Here is a 23,144-nt window from a genome sequence, read left to right on the forward strand (position 1 = left end):
TTGAAAATATCTCTAAGTATGATCTTCAGATTTAACTGCTCAGAAAATTAATTTAGGAATAACATCAATATTTTTGTTTTCTGCACAAGGAAACATTCACAAGTAGAAAAGGAAAACTAGTTTGAAACTTGAATGTGTAGAAGACCAGACTTGATCTAGTCAGTTGCTATTCCATCATGCACTCCCAAAACACATGCTGTTAATATGAGAATAAAAGAAATACAGGGATGCACACTTAAAAGAAAATAGTAGTCTATGGAATGGACAGGATAGAAAACAGATACTAAAAAAGCTGAAAGTACATGCTTGTTCTCAGTCCTTGAGTCCAAAAGAGAGAATGGCATGGGGGAGAACAAGTACAAAGGAAATACTGGTGTTTAGAGGGTACAAGCTTTCACCCTTAAATCAAAAGGTACGAAGCCAAAACAGAATATCTGATCTCTTCAGAAATTGTCTTGGGGGTGGTTTTTAATGACAGAACTCATCTTAGACTATTAGGATAGCACAAGAATTAAAATGTATTTCTTCCTATTCTTCTTCATAGTTAATTCTTAGGATGATGTATCTCCAGCTAAGTAAGTGTTCTCCTGAATAAAAAGGACTTTTTTTTTTTTTTTTTTTGCCTTAGAAGTTACCAAATTACAATAAAATACAGATGATCTTCACATATATTTTCAGGCAGGACTCATTTAAAATCTTTACTGTCGCTGCAAATTAATCAACTCAAGTGGTAAGGCAAAACCAATAGAGTATCTCTTTGCTGAAGAAGGTTGCTTCTCTCCACTCAGGGTGAACAAACAAACCAGGAGGGTTTGTTCATCCCTGCTCTCACTTAATCCTTTCTGATACCTGAACTTTTGCCCTAAAGCACTCTGAGTGTAAACCTGTGGCAGAGGTTCCTGCGGCAGGCAGGCTAGCATAGCTGCTAGATAATCCCTCCTGCAGCTTGCACTCAGCTTGGTCACAGACCATGTTGTAGTATATGATGTAAATAATTCATGCTTTAGAAATTGTGTAAAAATTATAAAGACCCAACCATGCATCTGACCCCCATGGCCAGAAGCAGGGCTTTTCATTTCCAAAATATTTCCCAGACTTGGCCACTAACGAGTGAATGAGTCTTTCCTGGGTGATCAGCGACCATTTCCCAAGAACGTCCAGAACATTCATCGAACAACACCTGGGAGAGATTACATTGAAAAGCGGGGACGTTCTGGCTACAGCTGAAAGGAAGACCATTTCGAGGAGCCCAGACAGCCATCCAAACCTATGGACTGACTTTTGTATAAGACTGCATCTGTATAGTTCCCGTTATACATATGTAGGAATTTACAGAAATCGTCAGTCATTTCTGCTCCAGGCAGAATAAACTGTATATCAGCTGGCTACCTGGAGCAGTCGGGTGACACTCTGGGGAGACGCTGACACTACGTCGGTCTGTCCCTAGTTCACCCAGCGCCAAAGTCCGGGGTTGACGCTGTCTTGGCTGTGGCGGTTTTATAACATTTTATTTTTTGGTTGTCGATCTAATAAATTTATAAAATATTTTTTATAAATTTGGCTGCAGTATTGATCATTTATAACAATGTTGACACCTTTTCCTACACTTTCTTTCTTAAGTACTACAGTACTCAGGCATATATCTGCTTAAGAGAATAAATAAAACGCACCTAATGTGCCATGTTTGAGTTATATCAAAACTGCACCAACTTTTACACTATTTTTCTGTTCTGAGAATTGGATAATCCTTCATTTCACAACATTCCTGTAAAAAACATCAGTCAAGTCCAGCTGCAGTGTCAGGCAAGTGGGCAGTAAAGTATTTGGCTTTTTCAGTCAGGGGCTTCAATCTGAAACTTCCAAGCTAATATCATCCATCCTACTCCCTCTGACAGCATCTATACCAGGTTTACTGCAATACATCAAATGACGAAAAAGGTAAATACCAATCCAGTGAATTCCCATTCTTTTTCATACCTCTGGACATAAACTTACAGTGTCCAATGATTTTTTGTTTGGCAGGTTTTCACATAGAGTTATTCCTTACACATTGATACCTTTTATGCGTTATTCAGCACTAAATTTAAGAGGATTAGTGTCTTAGTCATAGACTCCAGGCTGTCTCTCTTGACTGTTTTTAACTGCTATCACTGAGAAAGATAAATTGTTAAAAGTAAGTCAATAAAGTACTAAGAAATATGAAAAGTACTAAGAAATGTGAAAAGATTTTTTATTGCTGATGAACTGTTTGAAATTTATATTTAGTATAAATTGTTTCATTCAATAGTACTTTTTGGTAATTGGGTCCTTTATTTAATAGCTAAAAGTGCCAAAATATTTGAATCACTTAGGAAAAATTTTGCTAAATCATCCAGTTACTGAAGATTGAGCTTCTCAGATTAAATGATTCCTATTTCTATGGGAAAGAGTCCCTGTCCCTGGAACCTCCAAAAAATTCTAGAGGCCTCCTTGTGATAGGGATCCTGGGGGTGGCAATGCAGAGACATTCCCATTAAGCACACCAGAGAAGGGGGAGTGTAGGAGACTCTTTACCGTCATAGTTCCAATGTACTCAAGCTCTCATGGAGAGACCTGAAAAAGCATGTTGGCTGTAAAACTCATATACTGTGGGGTCTCCTCACTCCCCTGCAGGGTAATCTAGCCTGAATGATGGAAAAATTTCCATTTTCGTGATCGGGTGAAACATCTTGGTCTGACTCTTAATATTACTTACGTGGTTCTTCGGGGAAATGACCTGCCCTGCCATAAGGGTTGTATTTGTTATTGCTAGTAATCCATTAGATTTTCCACTGGAACAAGTCAAATTTCATTATTCATGAATAAATTTTGCAGAAAGATGATGAATAGTTTTATGGCTTTTAAGAAATTACATGACTGATTTTAAGATTTCTGTGTCTGAAGGATATGTGCAGTTCTGTCAGCCACAGACTGACAACTAGGCAACAGAACTGCTTACAGACCTGAAAACTCTCCCCTTCCCTTACTGTACACCAGTTATTCTTTATCACTACATTAAGCCACCTAAAGTGTATGATGCTTTCTTTTCCTCATGCAGGACTACTTGTTACCTCTGTCACCTTGCCATCTGCATGGAGATCCAGGTTTATTCTTCCCCATCTGCACTGGTACTTGCAAAGAGCTTGGGATAGAGAATGGGTGACTGATTTAGGGTTTCTATAACAATTGGCCCATAAAACCATTCAAGTGCCTCACAGCTCTCACAAGCTTAAAAAATAAACCATGAAGTATAAAACCCAGATACATAGTGCCAAGGAATCTGGAAGACACACAAGACTGAGGCATGAGTTGACTAAAGCTATGGGGGATATCACACAGTCTCATCAGTACAAACACCACTGATACACTGCAGACATTAAACTATCTTGCAGGTGAAATAAAATGGCACATAAAAGCCATTCACAGGTTCAACAGCTTTATGGCATGGTTCCTCTGAGTCCCTGAATAGCCAAAAAGAAAGATTATGGTCCAGCTAAGACTAAGAAACTAAGAAGTGTCAGTGATCAAGAGAAGGAGTCTGAATACAGCAAAAATTCTTTTAAGAATGTGTGATACTAAACCTCAAATAGTGAAGTATAATAAAATGAAGGGATAGAGGGTCATAATAAGGCTTAATTTACTCTTCCTTGCTTAAATCTCCACCTGTGATTGTGTCTACATCTGGAGTCCACAGCACAAGAAAGATGTGGACCTGTTAGAGTTGGTCCAGAGAAGGCCACAAAGATGTTCAGAGAAATGGAGAACCTCTCCTCCAAAGACAGACTGAAATAGCTGGGATTGTTCAGCCTGGAGATAAGGCTCTGAGGAGACTTCCTTTTGGCTTGACAGTACTTAATGGGAGCTTATTGAAAAAGAGGGAGAACAACTTTTTACACAGGTGGACAGTGGTAGGACAAAGGGGAATGAATGGTTTGAAACTAGAAGAGGAGAGGTTTAGATTAGATGTTAGGAGGAAATCCTTTACTCAGAGGGTAGTGAAACACTGGAACAGGTAGCCCAAAAAAGTGGATGCCCCATCCTTGGAAGTGTTCAAGGTCAGGTTGGATGGAGTTCTGAGTAACCTGATCTAGAGAGTGGCATCCCTGACTATGGCAGAGGGATTTCAACTAGATAATCTTCCAACCCAAACCATTCTACGATTCTATGAAATCATACCTGGATTTGTACTTTGTACTTCCAATATCAAGTCACTCAGAAGTCATGCAGCAAAATGAAACTTATTATTGAAGTTAAAATCCCAAAATCCTTTAAAATGAACTGCTTCTCTGATACATCCAAGAGTATTAGGATGTCAAGTGCGTTATTTTCCAATAATTCCAATATATGCGGTTATATGATTGACCTTTTTATCTACAAAATGAGCGCCCGATGACAGCATGACTCCAAGTCTCTGACATCTTTGGTGCAAAAATCCCACTCAAGTTCCTAAATATGAGGGTTACCATGTTTTTGTGCACAGATACCTCAAAAATCTTTTAATGATAGCAGTCATTCAAAGAATTGCAACAAAGACACTGTAGCAGGTGCTTCAATCATCCAAAATCTGGTCTTTGGCACTACTGACCTAGTCATTTTTGAGGAAGCCTCAGCCAGAGCTGAGTACTGTGCTCTACTATCTCACTCCACAGTAGCAATATGTGCCAATATGTGTGCCAAGGACACCCACTGCTGGCTTGCTGTCTTTGCCATTTTTAAGGCTCTCATGAATGCTTTTGACTGGCTCTTTTTTAAGACATGTAGATAATAAAGTGCTATCAAACACTTCTCATTCTGAGTAAGAAAGTCAGTCCAAGTTACTTAAAGGCAGCAACAAGAAAACAATGCTTAACAGAAAAGCTTTGCTAAAAAGGCAAAACTAAAACAATGGAAAATTTTACACCAAGATAAACACAAAACTTGGTGAAAAAAGTAGTCCATTAGAAAGTAGAGAGCAAAAGGACCATGAGTGTAGAGTACTAGGAAAAGAAGAGAAGGATGGAGAAAGAAGATGAAACAGAGAGGAGTGTTATCACCAATACAGAAATCAAGTCAGCATGTAAACAGTCAGTTTATGTGACAGATAAGACATCTAGCAAACAAACAGCATCATCCTACTGCTTCTGAATAACCACCATACAATGTGTGTGGGGAAGAGTAAAAACTGTGAAAGCAAAATTAGCATTCAGTGTGTTCCCTGCAGAACACCGATGCTATAATTTCCTCTAAGAACAAAAGACAAATTTGTCTGGTATGGAATTTTCCTTGGGCAGCCCATCCAGAAAACAATAAATGGTCAAAGACAGTAAGCTACTGCTTTGCTTCCCATTTTATAATTTGCGTCAAAAAGAGCTTTCTTACTTGCCTGTGAACAGCTGATGAAGTTACTATGACAGTGAGTTTCAGGGATATTAATACTCATTTGCAAAATTTTCCCTACTGGACTGGAGCTGGCTAAAAAATATACACACACACATATTTATATTTATCTCAAGAAGCTACTGTCTCTCAATCTGTCACCAACTCTTATTCCTTTTCCTTTAGCCTCCAGTTCCTCCAAAGAGCGGTGGCATGAGAAAGAGAACACTTTGCATACAGTGCTCTGTTGAGTGTGCTGGATTTACAAATGTCTAGTAGGATTTAAATGATTGTTCATGTGTCTCTGATGTTTAAGCACTAGTTAGTGACTTCTGTTACTTAGGTATTCAGTGCAGTATCAAGAGACATCACATTTAACTTTTGAACTTAAAAAAAATTAATTAAGCAGCCAGAAATAGATGAGAAATCACATTATCACAGGGAGTGTGGTTTTGGAGGAAGCTCGTCATCCAACTAGTAATAACCTAGAAATGTTACATTTGTGGAGATCAAGCAATCCCTTGCCTTGCAAGAGATCCTTCATATTCTAGCATTTGCTAGGTGTGTAGACTTTGTGGGTGCTAAAAATGCATGCAACATGAGAATCTGGGGAGCGGCGGATGCACACAAATGTAATATGTAATATAAAGTAATTCATGCTTAAGGGGAAAAATGTCTAAAATAAAAATAGTAAAATGGATTTAACATCTAATGAGCCTCGAACCATGGACAACCTGGAGACAGATTGCCACACTGGAATTAAGAAACTCCTGGTGACAGCATGAGAAGACTGCCTCATTAACTAATAAATGAATGTGGCTGGCGCGGAGATGGGCTTCCCCCAGAACCATCAGGGAACACCCAAGGACAATCAGCACTTGGTAGATACCATCAATCAAGATAACCGAAGTTGCCAAGAACATGCATCTGAATACACAACTTCCTCTGACATGATCAGTGCCTGCCACTACTCAGGAAACAGCAATTGTCCAGCCCTGCACAGTGAAAGAAACCTTCATACATATGTGGGGTTACAAAAGAAATTGAGGCACCTCTGCCTCAGGCATAAAAAACTGTATAAAACAGCCCCACTGGAAATAGCATTGGTGAACAGAGGGAGATCTGATGCAATAGAGGTCAGATCTAGGTTCACCCAGTGTCGATCCTGGGCTCGACGCTGTCTGTTTGACTGTAGATTTGAGGACTGTATTTTGGTTGCAAAAATAAAATCTTTCACATTTATTAATTTGGCTTTCTAGCTGATCATTTATTACACAAAGGACAGTCGAGGATGCAATACATGAGTCTACATTGAAGGTGCAGAATCCCTAGCATTAGGTTAAAGAGAATCTTACTGTATTTGTCTTTGTATACTTTAAACAAGCTTACTTGTCTCAATTTTAAAAAAAAGTTTGCTTTATGAAGGCAAGATATAAAACTTAAAAATCACCTTTAATGGCTGCTAAATATCCTCTCAGTTCTCTCTGGAGTCTGGAACCCTCAGCCTGAAAAAGAAGAAAAAAAAAAGCATGGAACTGAAAACACATGTCAGTTGTGTTTAATGCCTTGAAATATGCATGCAGTATGTCTAACAACAAACAAAGGCAATTTCAGGATGGATATAATTAATAGTGTCACATGTTGCAAGCATGCGTATAAAAATAAGGCCTTGCAAAGGAGGTTTGCGTAGTGTACTCTCTAGGCTAGAATTTCTGAGTTTATTTTATCAATCATCTGTACAGGGAAGAACTCTACCCAAAGAAAGACAGGTATATTTTACAGCTAAGGTGCAGTTCAAGTTAGCTGGGCCTATGGCCTAATCTGAAACACAAAGAAGTATAATCAAAACAGGTGAACTTCCACTGGAAACCACTCAAATGAGGCCAGTCTAGACCTGAAGAAAGTTCTACCCTTACACAAGTTGTTTACCATATTTGCAAACAATTTCCAAGTATTCTAAAATTTTAACATTTTGTAAGCAAATAACTATTAAAATATAATAATGTTAGTTACTTTGTTTTGCTTGATTAGTGCATATTGCAGTCTACTGTGAAATCTAGACTCTTTCTTTGGCAAATACATCAAAATTATTGTTCTTTCTCTTATACCAACAACCTTCTCAGAACAGAATAAACAATGGATTTTGGTACTTTATCTCTGACTGTACCACAAGTTGGACTTCACAGTTCCTAGGATTTGCAAAGAAACCTGTGCTACACACATATTTATTGCTAAAAAGATGCTGTCCAGGACACCTTCAATAGCCTGAAGATTTTTGAAAGAGTCCGCATCTGCCAGTTTCCAATATTTTTCAAATAATTTATTTAAGCAGTTGGAAACGACAGGAGTATCAGCTTGCAGTCACATTTTCTCACATACAGCTACACCATATGGAAAAATCAGAAGCAAAATATGACTGAGGGCTTCAGAATATGACTGACTGCTTTGGAGTTTCATATTTTCCGTGTGAAAAACAGAATCTAAAGGGTGCATGTGAATAATGTGAATATTTTAGAAGGCAGAAGGTATAAGCTGTTATAACTTCTCTAAACTCAAAGGTTGTCTGATATCAGTAAAGGATTTGCCATCAGCAACTTCAATGCTCAGAGAATTCAGACACAGAGGATCATAAGAAATTCAGTTTGATAGGGGCTATCTGATGTTTAAAATCCATCATAGCTGCAGCCATGTTAAGTCAAAATTGTGGTTCTGAAAAAATACTTGTCTCACCAGTACATAGAATACAATGCAGGTCACACCCACCAAACTCACTTCTCTCAGCTTCTTGAAGGGAACTGTAGGCCTTTAGAAAGGGATCATCAACAGCCTCCACCCCCATCTCTCAAATTGTAGTGCACTTTAAGAAGAGAGCAACTGTTTAACCTCCTGGAAATATTAAAGAATTTTTAGGTAAAAATGCCTGTGTGGGCCTAGAAAGCTGACTGAATTCACTTTATGAATTCAACAAACAGAAGCTTGGTTTTACACCAATTTGATCTGAAACAAGTCATGTACAGCTCTCAAATCCATTAATTGACTAAAGTCTGAGCACAGGAATAGACCCACCAAGGTGGTATCTGAAAAGCTGCTGGGTAACAGCAGGTATGAAGGAGCAGCTAGCCCACGAACCATTCTCTGGTTTGGGACCATATTTGATGCTCCAAGGAAAGGCAACATCTTCCCCTGCTTTGGAAGCAAAGCTGCCTATCAAAACATGGGCCAGACAAGTGCAGGGTGAGTATCAGTGGATTTAACCTCAGATTTAATTACTTATAGAACAACAGAAAGTTCTCGAGTAGTAGCTTGATGTTGTGTCCTTTAAGAAAATATTATGCATATGTTTTAATAATTTTGTATTTAAATACTTTTAATACTTCTGTATTTTATTTATTACACTTTAAGCAAAAGACACTACCCTAAAGTGTCATTAAAACACATTTTTTCATGATACATAACACAACAGAAGCTAACTTCATTCTGTGCTCAAGTGGTAGGCACTGGGATATGAGAAGTTGTCTGTTTTCCATGGACCAAGGCATTAAGTGATCAGTGCTTCCACAGAGGAAAGGACATTGTACCCAGGAGCAAATTTCTTGATCTCATGTCTGAAGAGGAGGATCAGCAAATACTCGGCAAAAACTAGATGGAAGTTGCCCTTTCATGCATGCCACTCTCCTCCTCTGAGGATCCCTTGTACTGTGAGAAGTCACATGAAGGCACAGTAGTTATCTTTTAATTTCATACCTTCTTTGTCTGAGCTATTGTGGTAAAAATGGAAGGTACAGAAATGTGGTTCTTCAACATGGTCCAGCTGAATAGGTGACCATATAGTAACAATTTTTAGTTGTTAAAAAATCTCTGGTGTTCCAGGAGCAGCAAACCGCAGTTGGAAGGGTGAGAGCCTCCGTAGCTGATTTCATGTCCAGTTTTATTCATACACATGATGTTTTGTCACTAGGACTAAGCAGCACACCACAAATGTCAGGGAAACACATTGCTCAAACACTATGTTTATAAGTATACTGCTGTGCAGCTTTACAACTCCTACCCTAAACCACTATTAGATCGTTGTGCTTGGTTAGCACTGTCCATCATCAGGAACTGCTGTTCAGGGAAATGTGTAAGAAAAAGTCAAAGCAGTAAAACATGATATAAATACTTTGCCAAACAGGCTGTTATGAGTTCTGACACTTTATTCAAAATAATAATTTTAATATGGATCTCCCTCAGTCTAGGTTATTAACAGGCCACAAACACCTGAAATATCTAAACGTGACAGAGTCATATGACTTTTCCCTCATTATCAATTGTGTGATGTGACTGAAAAATCCATGGCCAAGGGCCAGTTCCTACTGAATCTGAGAAATATTCTCTCAGTTTCAATGGCAATAAAATTAGACCTTTCTAAAAATGCCAGAAAAAAAATTAGCATTAAAAGCCCTCAGCCCTGTGAATTCTGAAAAATGTGCATTTGGTCTACACATTTTCTATAGTAAACTCATTATTAGTGAAGACAGATATACTTTTGTCACCTAACAGATTAATGAAAATTCATAAGGTGAAAATACTGTATTGTTGACTATGCACATCTTGCAAACTGTTACATACAGGTTTTAAAAAGTACTTTTTAAAAGACTGTCATATATTTAATGTTGTCCCTTTACAGTGTTTACTGGTACACTCCATCTACTTTCTGGTCTATCAAATGAAAACATCCAGTGGCTCTGAAACCACTGTTCCAAGTATCTTCATTAAAGCCATGAATTTTATTACATGAGATGCAGCTTCTTGGAGGAGAATGAAAGGTAGCTGTCCTTTCACCAATGCTGTATCCCTCTGAAATGAAGTTTCCAAAGGCAGTGCTGATGCTTCCTTTATAATTTCAAAATTTCTTTCATTTATTCTACATAAGTCAGCAAAATGAGTGAGAGTTTTATAGGATATAAGAAACTCCAAAGAAAAGTGTTAATAGCAAACTTTTTACAACCAGATTGTTTGATAACACTATGCATGTTCTACCAGACTCCAGCACCAAAAATCAGTGCTCTTAGCTCACCTGATCAAACTCAGTACACAAATCACCAAAAATCTAGTACATAATCCTGTTTAACTTTACACAAGAGCAAGGGAGGCATGCCAACAACCCAAACCAACATCCATTTCTGGGAAAGTCAAAACAGCTCTTCACAACAGTGTCCTAAATAATAGTTTGTTGTTTTGAACAATGTAGCCTATCACCTTTCTACTCTCTGGTCTCATTGTATAGTCAGTATTATATAGCTGGTAAAGACACATGCACTCAGTGAGATAAGAAGGTTCAGTTTTTAAGGATCTAGCAAGCTACAACCACAGGCCTCACAAAGCCTGACAGCAGCATTAGGCCTTTTCAGTACTACTGATTCTTGGGTATGTTTAGTTTCGGTTTTGTTTTGAATTTGTAGCATTTAAGCATATCTTAGCACTGGAAGTAAGAAAAAGAACAACACTGTTTGCTGTGAGACTAATGAGACCTAAAGAAAGTTAATGATGGAAACTAAAACCCCATAGTTTCCGTCTGACCAACACTTGCTTCCTGATGGATTAGGAAATCTGTTGCATCCACTCAGAAATTAAAGACCACCTTGCCTCCACAAAAGTTGTAGTTGGATGTCTTGTTTGTGAGGAATCATGAATTTACAGCTTTCCAGTCAGACCAGAAGAGTTTGATTTTTCTATGATGTCACATATAGGATGTAAACACAATACATCTTTCCAGGGAAGGTCAGCACATGAATGACATACAAAACCCAAATATATCACTCCAATTTAGTGAGAGGAAAGAGGATTAAAAATATTAAAACTGGAGCACAGGGTAATTAATAATAATAATAATAATAATAATAATAATAATAATAATAATTACAATAATTAATGCAAGTCTAATTAATACCCAAATTTCGTCATTCTATTGTTAAGACATCAGAGAAATAGCTGAAAAGAAAACATTTTTTGTATCACCTGGAAGATATTCCTTATTGTAATGTGTTGCTATTTGTCACAGTGTTGAGCAGTGCTGTCTCTTGTTCATGAACACTTTAGGTTCTGTTTACTGCCAGGTCTTTCACAGAACTGTGTAGTATGAATGAAAATAACTATTAAATTAAGAGAAGCTTAACATAATAAAAGGCTACTTGGACAAATCTGTAATTCAATATAAAATATATCTTCTTTCCAGAGTACTCTATTTTACCACTTATCAATGTCTTGGTTTAAAAGACAGGTGTCTGCTAAGGAAGGTGGGAACCTCCCTTGCAATGGAGAATATGACCCCCTTCCCTCCGAATTCTTAGAATTTTGGAATTAAGAGGCTTTCAGGCAAAGACATGAGAAAAGAAATAACAGTTCTTTACTATGTAGTACTATGTACTATGTATGTATATGGAAAACAATGCAACAGTGGGAGTGACGACAAACAGAACCAGAACCCATTAAGAGCCTTCTCTCAGTTGAGGCATTTTCCCCTTCGGTGCAGTTACAGTCACGGCCGGCAGGGGCGCTGGTGCCTCCCGTACGGGCGGGGCAGGCGCGATGAGCCCCCGGGCTGCAGGGGGCGCTGTGGCGCGAGTTTCGGCCGCCTCTCTCCACATGGTAATGGCGGACACAGCCAGCAGAAAGGGATGGAGAGGGGGCTTCCCTTACAAACTCACTGAGCCGATCTCTCTACCTCTTCTGGATAGCAAAAGGAGCTGTAGCAGGGGCTTCAAAAGCAGCAAGGTGGAACAGCAGGGACAAGCAAGATCCCAGAGTAGGAAGTGAGACGTATCAGAAGCTCTGCAGCTGTAGCTGGAAGTGCAGGGCGTTCCACCAGGCAAGGGGATGTGGGGCCACGGCAGAAGAAGCAGGACAGGGCTGGGCTCCAGTGGTGGCAGCAAACTCTGACCCCCACCAGTAAACAGCAACTCAACGGTTCTCCTCCAATGCCGAGGCTAAGACAGCTAGGAGCTGTGCCCAGCCCCATTTTCCCCAGCCCAATTCTTGTGGTATCTCTGACCCTCTAAGAGAAACCTCCCAGCTGAGAGGGTTGCCAGCCGCACCCTTCTTGTGGCAACTCCTTTTGTCTCTCTTAAGCATCAGTCATGATGGCTTTTTAGTGAGAGATGGGACACAATTTCATCGGAGAAAGAAACAAAAGAAAAAATCCAAAACCCCAACAATCAGGTTCCTTATAGTCCCTAGAATTGTCTCCTAAATTCTGGCATCTTTTTCTTAAAAAATTCTGGCATCTTTTTTCTTTTTAAGCTTTAATATTTGAAATATTTATCTAGTGCATCACTTGAAAAAACTGGGTTTGCAACCTTCTCTGGAAGCACCAAGGCTTTAGGCATAACAGTATCTTCCAGGAGAGCACCAAATTTGTGGCCCAGATACTAAGAAGGCTCAAAAATAAGATTTTTGTTCTTCTAGTTATTAAGTCGCATGTTGAATTGAAGTAAACTGCATCAAATGAAACAGGCTTCTCAGATGATTTACACTAATCCAAAAAACCCAGTCAACTCTAAAGGCAAGAACCAGGGAGCTCTGCCTTGTGTTAGTAGCAATGCCCAGTAGGCAGGTGAGAAAGCTCTGTGCCTTCAGAGACACTAAACCAACCCTTTTACTGAGCCATTTTGGTTTCAGATGAGGACTGAACAGAAAAATATGTGGCACTCACCTTAAGTGAAATTCCAACCTTCCCTCAAAACTAAACCTCCCTCTCCCTAATCATTCTACCTTCACAGTTACTACCTTCACATCCTCCTTTAAGTATACTCATGGCCTCAAAATAGGGCCCAAAATAACAGTTTTAATTAAAAATTGGGGTCTGTAGAGGAAGCAAGAATCTACAAGTCCATGGCTAAAAGTAACGTATACACATTTCATGTCAAGCTAGATTTCCTGAACATCTACTTGTGCCTCTCTTTATGCCTATAGCTGCATACCCATAACAACATTTGTAAATAATGTACATAAGCTATGTATTAATAGATCACATAGAAAACTGTCTGGAACTGTTTGCTGTGAACTGCATCATGTTCAGTCCATGTCTTAGATCTCTGAGCTGGGCTGTTAACTATCCCCACGGTCAGTAATCCCAAAGGGGTCCTGAAGAAATATATAAACGTCTCCTTGAAAAATAGCCAGAAATACCTTTGAACATTCAACTGCACTGGGGAGAAAACAGTGCAGTTATTAAAGCTGCAGAGGCATAATAGTTTATATCCAAGGGGCAATCAAAACTCAGTGTGACAATGGTTTGGACTCTGAATTTGGAGCAATCAATGGTCAGAATCAAGAAAAAAAACATTGCATCAGCTGCTCGCTCTTTTTATACTGAGGAATCAGTTGAAATGCATCTGAGCTGTCCACGCAGAGATAATTTTATAGCATAAAACAGAGGGCCTCACCTTCCTGAATATCTTGCCTGATTGGAAATTAATGAGGTTCAGATGAGATTTAATGGTACACTATATTTCTTCTTATCTTGGGAAAAACGGCCCTTAAGACATAAGATAATTACTAAATACACATTTCAGGATGGAATGGAATCAGCAGAGAAATCCCTCCCATGGTCTTAAAATACAATGTACCTTTCTATGGATTGTATATATACATTGTATAGAGTGTATTTGACTTAGAGATCATCCAGTATCTGAAGTACACTTCTGGTTTACTCCAAATGCTTGCCAGACTCAGTCTCCCTGAATGTAAAGACTTATTGGCTCACAGAAAAAAGCCCTCTCCCTCTAGTCTAAATTGTGTTTTTCTACATGTGGTTTATTTGGAATACCAGAGACACTTGATATCACTTTTATTTAGCAAAGGAGTCTCGTATGGACAGAACTGTACTGAACACATAATAGTTGCAGCTTAATAAGTACCAAGAATCCCCTGCACTTAAGGATTAGATTCTACAACCAAGAAAATTTGAGTGTCAGCTAAGGAGAAAAAGTGTTACCCATTCAGAGTAACTTTTAAGTTTGCACTTTTTGTTTACTACCTGGATTCTTTAATCCATCTCAACACCATGTACAAGACCTTTAAAATGATGGGGTGTCTAAATGGGGGACATAAGATAGGTTTAAAGATGGTCAGACAGATATATGAGATAATTACTAATTCCTAGAGAAAATAAGATTTTGCAAAACACAGATTGAATTGTGTTATTTGTAATACATATTGAAGCTCCTCGTATTAATCATGTCCTTCATCCAACTCTAGATTAAGACACTTATCACTGTCTCCACGAGTTGGGTTTTTGTCCTTGTCATAGAACCAATGTAGACATCTTAAGAGCAACCTGTGGAGTCACGAAAACAATTAAGAAAATCGAATAGTCAAAACCATTCACTCCAATATAGTTATCTAGTGGTGTTTGTGATACATCCACAAGTAGCAAACACAGCTGGTCCTTAGAGACCTACCAGCTTTGCTGAACAGCAACTGGAAATCAGGGAGGACACACTAGGGCCTTGCAAGTGGCAAAAGATGCCAACATTTAGACAACTTACCCAGAACCCTCACAACAGTTGGGTGGGGGTTGTACCAGGAGCCACAAAACCACAAGTGACCCCAGTGGAGGCTATGCCCTCACTGATGAGTGCCATCCTGCAGGGTCTGGGACAGGTGGGCAGAGACAGGGACTGGTAAGAGGTTTCACTGACAACCCACAACCTGGTGAGGGTTTGAACCAGGATTTGTCTGGGAGATCCAGATGGGAGCAGCAGGTCATGCAGCTGAAACATGGGTTCCCTAGGCATGGGAATGAGTCTATGGTGTAACTTATGCCAAGGGCTGAGCTAAAATGGGACTTCTAGGTCCACATGCAGGATTAGTGGACCCAGACAGGGCTGATCAGAGACAATAAGGCCCACAGATGTCCCTGGGAAACTGATGGGGTTTTGCCTTGCTCTCCCAGACCCTGCTGCCCAGTTGAGCACAAGCATCAAGGGCATACCCAACTCCTGGAAACACAGACACCCACATTCAGGTGTTGCAATCTGGAACTGGATCACTCTCCAGGCACCAGGTTCAGCTGCCAAAACACGTGTCTGTTGCAGCTGGAGATGCCACATGGTAGTCAAGATAATAATATGGTACTGTGGTCAAAGACATATGTCTTTTTCTGAAGCAATGTCTGGGGGCCAGGTGGGACACTGTGAGGCACATCTGGCACCTGTATGTAGGTGATGAATCTCATCTTTGGTATCTTAATTCATGAGTAAGTTTTAAAAAATCAGTGGCACAGCTAATGCAAAAAAAGCACTTTAGAAAGTGTTAATTGCCTCACAAACCAAGTTTCAGACAATGTTTTGACACAGCTGTAAGGCAGCCAAGCATGCTTGTGTGAAAGAAGATTTTGACAGGATAAGCCTTTTCAGGAACCATAACAATTACACCCAATGAGCAGCTCTTACTACTAGGTGCACATTTAGTAAAACAGTCCACAGAAGCAGGTTCTGATCACTCAACAACAAAAAAAAAAAGGTTCTTCTTTTTCACCTAATCCTATAAACTGTCAACAACAGCCATTGACATTTTGCTTTTTTTCTGACAACATGCAATGGGAAGCTGCTTTTGTAGTAGCAACTGTTATATCTCCTGTGTGTACATACACAGTACATAATATTTATGGGTTTAAGCAGTTAAATATTTTTAAACTGTAGTATGTAAAGTAAAAGAAGTCTCATAACTACATGTAGAGAAATAAAGAGAGGCAAATATGCATATACATGAAATAGAATATTGCTCTCTTAGAACAATAAAGTGTGACTTCTAATGACTGTGAGTCAATAAAATATACAATATGGGGATAAAGGTAATTGCTACTGTAGTCCCTGTAAAAAAAAGAACATGTAAGATGCAATTGCTTGAAAAACAGAATACAGATGGAATTTCTGGTAAATCCTTTGGCCTTTGATGATAATTTCATGATAGAAATGAGAGAATTATGCAGAAATTGTCTTCTTTTCCCCCTCATTCTGAACTCTAGAGTCGATTAGGAGGCTGAGCATATTTACAATTAGCTGTGCAGAGATAAATGTTTAAATCTCAAGAAATTTCTTACAATAAAATGAAAATCTGTGTCATACTGTCATATATGAGTTTATATGTTCCACAAGCTTTGATTTAGAGTGGGAATTTTCAGTTTACAGCTTAAGTAGAAGATGAAAACCAGCTGTATTCATTGTTTAAAATCTAAATGTTTTTCTGTTGTCATCAGCTGCAGGAGCTTAATGGTTTTGATAGAGAAAGTCCTGGGACTCTGCAAAGCAACTGTGCTCTGTTCTCTCTGGACATGGGATGACTCAGTTTCTCCACAGTGATTCATCTGGGTAATTCAACTCTGGGCTGTCAAGTCCAGAAGAGGCTCTTATCCAACTGTATTCAGAAAGAGATGGGAATGGATGACTGGGGAATCTAAATGACCATTTCCTCCAGATAGATCTGCTGCACTGCATTGGTTTTGCATGGCCTGGTTTTTGGCAGCCAGAGGTGGCTTCTGTGAGAAGCCGCTAGAAGCTTTCACTATGTCCTGCAGAGCCAATCCCTGATGGCTCTGAAGATGGACATGCTGCTGGCCAAGGCTGGGCCAATTAGAGATGTTGGTAATGCCTCTGTGATAACATATTTAAGGAAAAAATGTTTAGAAAGTGTGCATGCACAGTTTTTTCCTAGCCATCGAAGAGGAGGAGGAGGTGAGAACATGTGAAGGAAACAACATGGAGACACCAAGGTCAGTGGAGAAGGAGGGGCAGGAGGTGCTCCAAGCGCCAGAGCCGAGATTCTTCTGTGGTTAAGACCATGGTGAAGCAGCCATGCCCCTGCAGCCCATGGGGGTCCATGGGGGGTGCAGAGATCCACCCACACCCCATGGGGGAGGCGCTCACACTGGAGCAGGTGGATGCCCTGGAGGAGGCTGTGATCCAGTGGGAGACACGGTGGAGAGAGGGGGCCCCTGCTTCCAGGCTGGAGCAGGCTGTCCTTGAAGGACTGCACCCCGTGGAAGAGTGGCCTACACTGCAGCAGTTTTGGGAGGACTGTTTGCCCATGGGAAGGAGTCAAGTTGCAGTAGTTTTGGAAGGACTGCTGCTCATGAGATTTGGAGCCATGTTGGAGAAGTTCACAGAGAACTGTCTCCATGAGAAGGGACCCCGTGGTGTAGCAGGGGAAGGATTACTCTCCCTGAGTAGTGGAGGAAAACCTCAGGTGACAAACTGACCAAAACCCTCAGCCCCCTGTCTCCCTGCACTGGTGGGAAGGAGGGGAGGGGTTGGGGGAAAAAGGTGTTTTAAAGGGCTTATTTTACTTCTCATTTTCCTCATCTGACTCTGATAGTAATAAATTCACTTTGTACCTTTAAGCTCAGCCTGTTCTGTCCTTGGAGTGTTTTCTTCCGGTCCTTATCTCAACACATGAAGCCTTCATTAAATTTTTCTCTCCTCTGCCCAACTGTTGCAAGGGAGGGTGAGTGAGTGGCTTTTGTGGGTGCCTGGTCTTTAGCCAGTATCAAACCACGACATGCTATCCTTACAAATAACCTTCTTCTGAGTTTGGTACAAGCCCACCATCTAATCTACTATTCAGGCAAAGATTTCAGGTTTTCAATTTTCTGTTTCCTGGATAATGAGCACTATGCTCTGTCCTTTATCCTTTCAGTGGGCTGAACTGGGAGTCCTCATTTATTATCTTTGGAGAGTAGTAATAAAAAGATCATTCTATACCTAAGGTTAGTTTACCTCTCAAGGTTGCATGCTCAGTAATGCAGGCAAACAAGACAGACCATTTTCACAGCTTTCAGCTTACCAGGATCCCCAGGGCACACACAGCACCAACTGCAATTAGGAACTTGCAAAGAGACATGGAACTGAAGTGATAATGCTCCTCAGAATGAACTGACGGTAGGTGAGGCGGCTAGGGAACAGACAAGTCATTGGTAAGTGAGATTGCAAGAAACAAAATAAAGCTTGGACCTCCTCTCAAACTTCCTCTGCCACAGCCTTGTTAGGTCAGTGACCATCACAGAGACAAATAATCCTGGAGGAAACTGAAAAAGATGGCACAGCATCTAATAGGGTTGGTTGCTCTTGCAAGCTTCCTGAATGGCCCACAGCAACAGTTTGGTGAGCTTCAGCACAGAGATACATCCACCAGATTGCCTTTTTATACTTTAATATCTAGAAATTGACTTTTCTTTATCTAAAGCCTCTAGAGTTGCAGAATGAACTTGAAAGCAGGACTGAATGTAAACCAAGAAGAGATGGCTGCCTGAGTTCACAGAAGAAAGCAGTTCTGCATGGCAATAATCAGTGTGAGTGATAATTCAGATGCACATTGTAATGCTTCATATCTTTGCATTGCTATTAAATTGTAGATCAAAGCATGAACAAACTTAGAAAATTTAAACTATTTATATGCTTCTTATTGGTGAACATGGCAGAAACAGTGCTTTTGCAACATTTTCCCTGCTGTATTTGAAGAATTGAGCACAACAGAACTTCTTGAAAGCACAGTAAGCATGTGTGGCTAGTTCAGTAAACAGAGACTCTCTCATTTGGTGTGTCATGCACCTAGCCTAATCTGCTTGTGACTGTCGTGACAATTGTAGTAGTTCCCTTTGCAGTCACCCCTCCCTACCCAATTCTCTCTCTGGCCCTAACTCACATTTGTATTTAGGATTTAGCATCATGAAGTTCCTGCAGAGTCCTTTACTGTTTGTTACTGCCTCTATGTACATCAAACAATGAGGAAATAAAAAGAAAGTAATGCTAATATCCTCCTTAGATCTAAGCAAGATTTTCAGCTTAAAACCATCATTACAGAAAATTCTTGGTAATGGACAGAAAAAACCCAATACTTGAAATATCATTTTGCTTAAAAGGATTTTTTTCCTCTTTCCTCTCTTTTTTGTCTCAGAATTTCGAACTAAAAGAGAAAAGTACCACAAATTCAGTTTCTTCATGAAGATGCTCCATTTGCTCCTACACTGAAGAAACCCCTCAGAGATGTACCGTATTTCTACAAACACAGTTACTAGCTGTGAAACAGCTGGGATATGGACAACAAGGATAAGCAACAACATTGAATAATCAAAAGGTCAATTCAAGAAGACTTGGAAAATTGGTAAGGGAAGAAAAGGGAAAATATAGCATCTCTGTAGGGTTTCAACACTTCTATTAAAATCCCACCATCTTCCTGACCTCAAGAAATTTGAGGAAAGAATTACCCATCTCAGAGATACAGATTCTTTTACTTCCCAGTATTTTTCTCTTTGGTGAAAAGGAAAGCTCAATAGCTTTTGAAATCTCCCTCTCTTCTACACTGAGAGGAAAATAAAGGCAAAGTGACAATAAGATGCAGAAGAATTAATAAGCATTCTAGCAGTCAGGATGCAGGCTTTGTGTTTACATGGAAAGGAGGAAAGTGCATTTGGTAGAATAGGACTGATTCAGAGCAGAAACTGCAAACACTGACATGAGCCAAATTTTAGATTGTGTAAAATGTGTGGGAGTAGTTCTCACTCTCCAGTTCCTTTCTATAGGAGCTCTAAATAACAGCTCACAATGACTACAGATATGTCAGTTCATACTTATGTAACAAGACTATTTTCTTGGTGGTATTACCAGAGTTCATGGGAGGTATTAATTTGTGCTAGAAAGGTACTATATAATAAACTGCAATTCATCACCTCAGAGCGAAAATGTCTGTCCAATGAAGGAACAAGTAATTGGGGTTAGAATTTAGGATTGCACTGGGAGTAAATTATAAACTCCTTGGAGCACCTTTGGTTTCCTGTGTTGTGTTTATAACACTAAGAGTAATTGAGCATTTCTGCCTAGTTATGCTTCATCAGCACTGCCACCACAGACATCAGCACCCATGGGAAACTTCACAACACATATGCAGTCTGAAATGAATAATCTCCTCACTCTTATAAAACCAGCATTATTATATAGCACTGATGAAAGTAATCCACAAAATGAAACCATGTAAATACTTCCTTTATAACAAAGCTGCATTTAATTGAGGTTGGGTTCTGTTCTTAATTACTGGTGAAATTGTACTGTCACTCTGATCTCAAGCAGTTTAAGCATGATGATGTTACATATGACAACAATTGTCCTTCTATTTTCAGCCCATATTTTAGCACTTGGCATGGACAAATGCGACTGTTATCTCTGTTTGAAAACTGCAGAACAAAATTTTGTACCCACAGAAAAATAGAATCTTACCTGTTCCCTGCAACACCTTCAAAAACAGCAAGTTAAATATATTGCATTCTTAAAACACAATTAAAGAAAGTGAAAAACTGACCTCTTGCCGTTTGAAATTTTGAACATATTCTTCAAACTGTTCATCTTTAGTTTCATCTGCTTTTCCTAGTTTTTGAAGAACCTATAATGAAAGGAATAAGGAATAATTTAATATTTATGACACAAATCAAAACATCTGCTACTTTTAACATTCTGTTCTTGCAGTTAGACATAAATAGCATTTTTCTCTTGGGAGTGTTTTGTGCTCTACAATTTCCAAAATTTTCACACAAGAAACTATTCTGTCAAAAAAAAGAAAAAAATAATTAAAAAAAGAAAGCAGGAGTTATGTGGGGTGTGTGTGTGTAAATATACTTCCAGGTATGGAGTCCTTGGGGGAATGGTTCTTGTTTTTTCAAAGCAAGAAAGAATGAGAGAATTCTGCTAGCACTACAAATTGTCCTCCAGTTCAGACAAATAAAGAAAAAAACCTCATCAGGTTTTTCTTCTCATTACATTGAACAGTATTAACATTATTCTTATCTGCATGATTTTCAACATAAAGTCATAAAAATTAAAGAACTGCAAGGCTGATGCCTATTTAAAACATAGCGTTCATTTTGCTCCCCTCATTGATTCATAAGTAGATTGTCATCCACTAGATAATAAGCATTCTACAATAGTTCAGCAATAAAGGCTATTCAATCAGGAATCTCAAAAGTAATTTGACGCAGCTACACTTTGCACTGCATTTAACCGCAATAAATGCATCCTATTATTAAATCCCATTGCTATCCATTCATTATAATACTGAAGACTTAAACATAGCTGCAAATAGACTTCACCCTACTTTTAAAGCAATCTCCAAATCTTTACAGAGTACTTGCTTATAGGAGTGAACCATCCCACAGTTTGATTGCTCTCCCATTACAAATTGATCAAACGATCTATTTGCACAGTTTATAACAAAACCAAACTAATTAAAACAAAACCAAAACAAAACCCAGAAGCCCCACAAAATTGAAACAGTAGCAATTAGCAGATGCTATGAATACACATATAAACATTATAACCTATTCTTCTCAAAACAAAGAATGTACAGCTCCAGTACTACTATATTCTTTCTCAGACCACCTTCTTCTCCCAAGTCCAGCCAGCCTCACAGCACAAAATCAGGCTGCACAAAGGGGTGATGAGCATTGCTACTGTGGAAACCAGAGGTCAAGATAATAATGAAGGTGACGCAATGCCATCTGTGGACATGGATTTGACATAATTACAGCAGAAAGAATGAAAGAAAGATATCAGAGAAGAAAAAAAATATATAGACTACCCTTTTGCTGCCAATAGCTATGTTCATTTTCTGGCACGTGGGCATTTTTAGTTGCCTTTAAGACAGTTAACGAGTCCCAAAAGCCTCATACACTCTTATCACCAACCTCTTCATAAAATATTAATAAGTGACACAGAGAATTATAAAGAAAAGTCATTTAACATTTTGAATCACCACAGGCCTTCACATTGCTCCTTGTTACCAATGAGCCAAACAGGCTGCCCACAACTGTGGCACAGCTCTGATCTTCACCAGGGGGCTTTCTGAAAATCCAACATGTTTTTTTCAAAGAGGTGGTGGCCAGGTTAGCCTCCTGGTCATGGCAATGCATTCAAACCACATTTGAAGCAAGAAGCATGTTATCTGTAGTATGAGCATTCATAACACAGATAACAAACTACAGCATCAAAAGTTGTCATGATAGACTCTTTTTTTTTTTTTTTCATATCAATGGCACACATCCACATTTTCAAATGTGCACTCAGGCCCAATAGTGCAAGGCTCAGAAGGGAACAACCTCCCACAGCACCTACCTCCTACGGTTTGGGGTTTTTTTATCCTGTCTCCAACTTTCCATTTACATACAGTTATTTAGCTGAACCAAGATGCAGTGTTACAATTTAGCCTCTACAAACACCAACCCTAATCTAAATACAGATCATTTATAACATAGTTTCTCAATTTTCCCAATGCAAATCAGAACTATAGATACGTCATATAGTTGGATCTAAAAGTTCCAAGCCCGAGACTAAAGAAACTTTCCCTCATGGAAGTCCTGCAGCTTATGCCATGTACATAGATAACTAGAGTTCACTTACTCTTTTGCTAAAAGCAATCCTAATCCCATCCCCATATAGAGATGGTGGAGCAGACTGGGGCTAAAGTAAACTATTCCTCATAGGTTCTTATAGATCCCACCCATATAACTCCATGGACTAATGAATGTGTAGCTCAGCCTTTTACAACCAACATATTCACAAGTTTACCATTGGTAGTCTAAACAGAAAAGTGACAGGTTGACAGTTGTAGAACTGATCTACCTTTCAGCTCTTGTTTGTGCACTTCTGTCTCAAAGTGGAAGTCGCTTGCCAAAAGAAGTCTTTAGTTTATAGTTTATTTTTGCTCAGTTATGTCAGCACCTATAGGGTGTTTTTGGGGTAGGGCTAAAG

General features: G+C 39.3%; 1 protein-coding gene across 1 annotated transcript in view; it reads right to left on the reverse strand.

Moving 5' to 3' along the window:
- Window positions 1–23,144, reverse strand: part of AMPH (amphiphysin) — a 131,058-nt gene that overhangs the window by 49,873 nt on the left and 58,041 nt on the right. The window contains exons 2-3 of the mRNA XM_059849584.1: window positions 20,704–20,784; window positions 6,824–6,878 (exon numbers count right to left, since the gene is read on the reverse strand). Of these exons, the coding sequence (XP_059705567.1) occupies window positions 6,824–6,878; window positions 20,704–20,784 (136 nt within the window). The remainder of the gene's footprint in view (window positions 1–6,823; window positions 6,879–20,703; window positions 20,785–23,144) is intronic.

The sequence above is a fragment of the Haemorhous mexicanus genome, chromosome 1, assembly GCF_027477595.1.
Source record: "Haemorhous mexicanus isolate bHaeMex1 chromosome 1, bHaeMex1.pri, whole genome shotgun sequence".
NCBI classification, from domain to species: Eukaryota; Metazoa; Chordata; class Aves; order Passeriformes; family Fringillidae; genus Haemorhous; species Haemorhous mexicanus.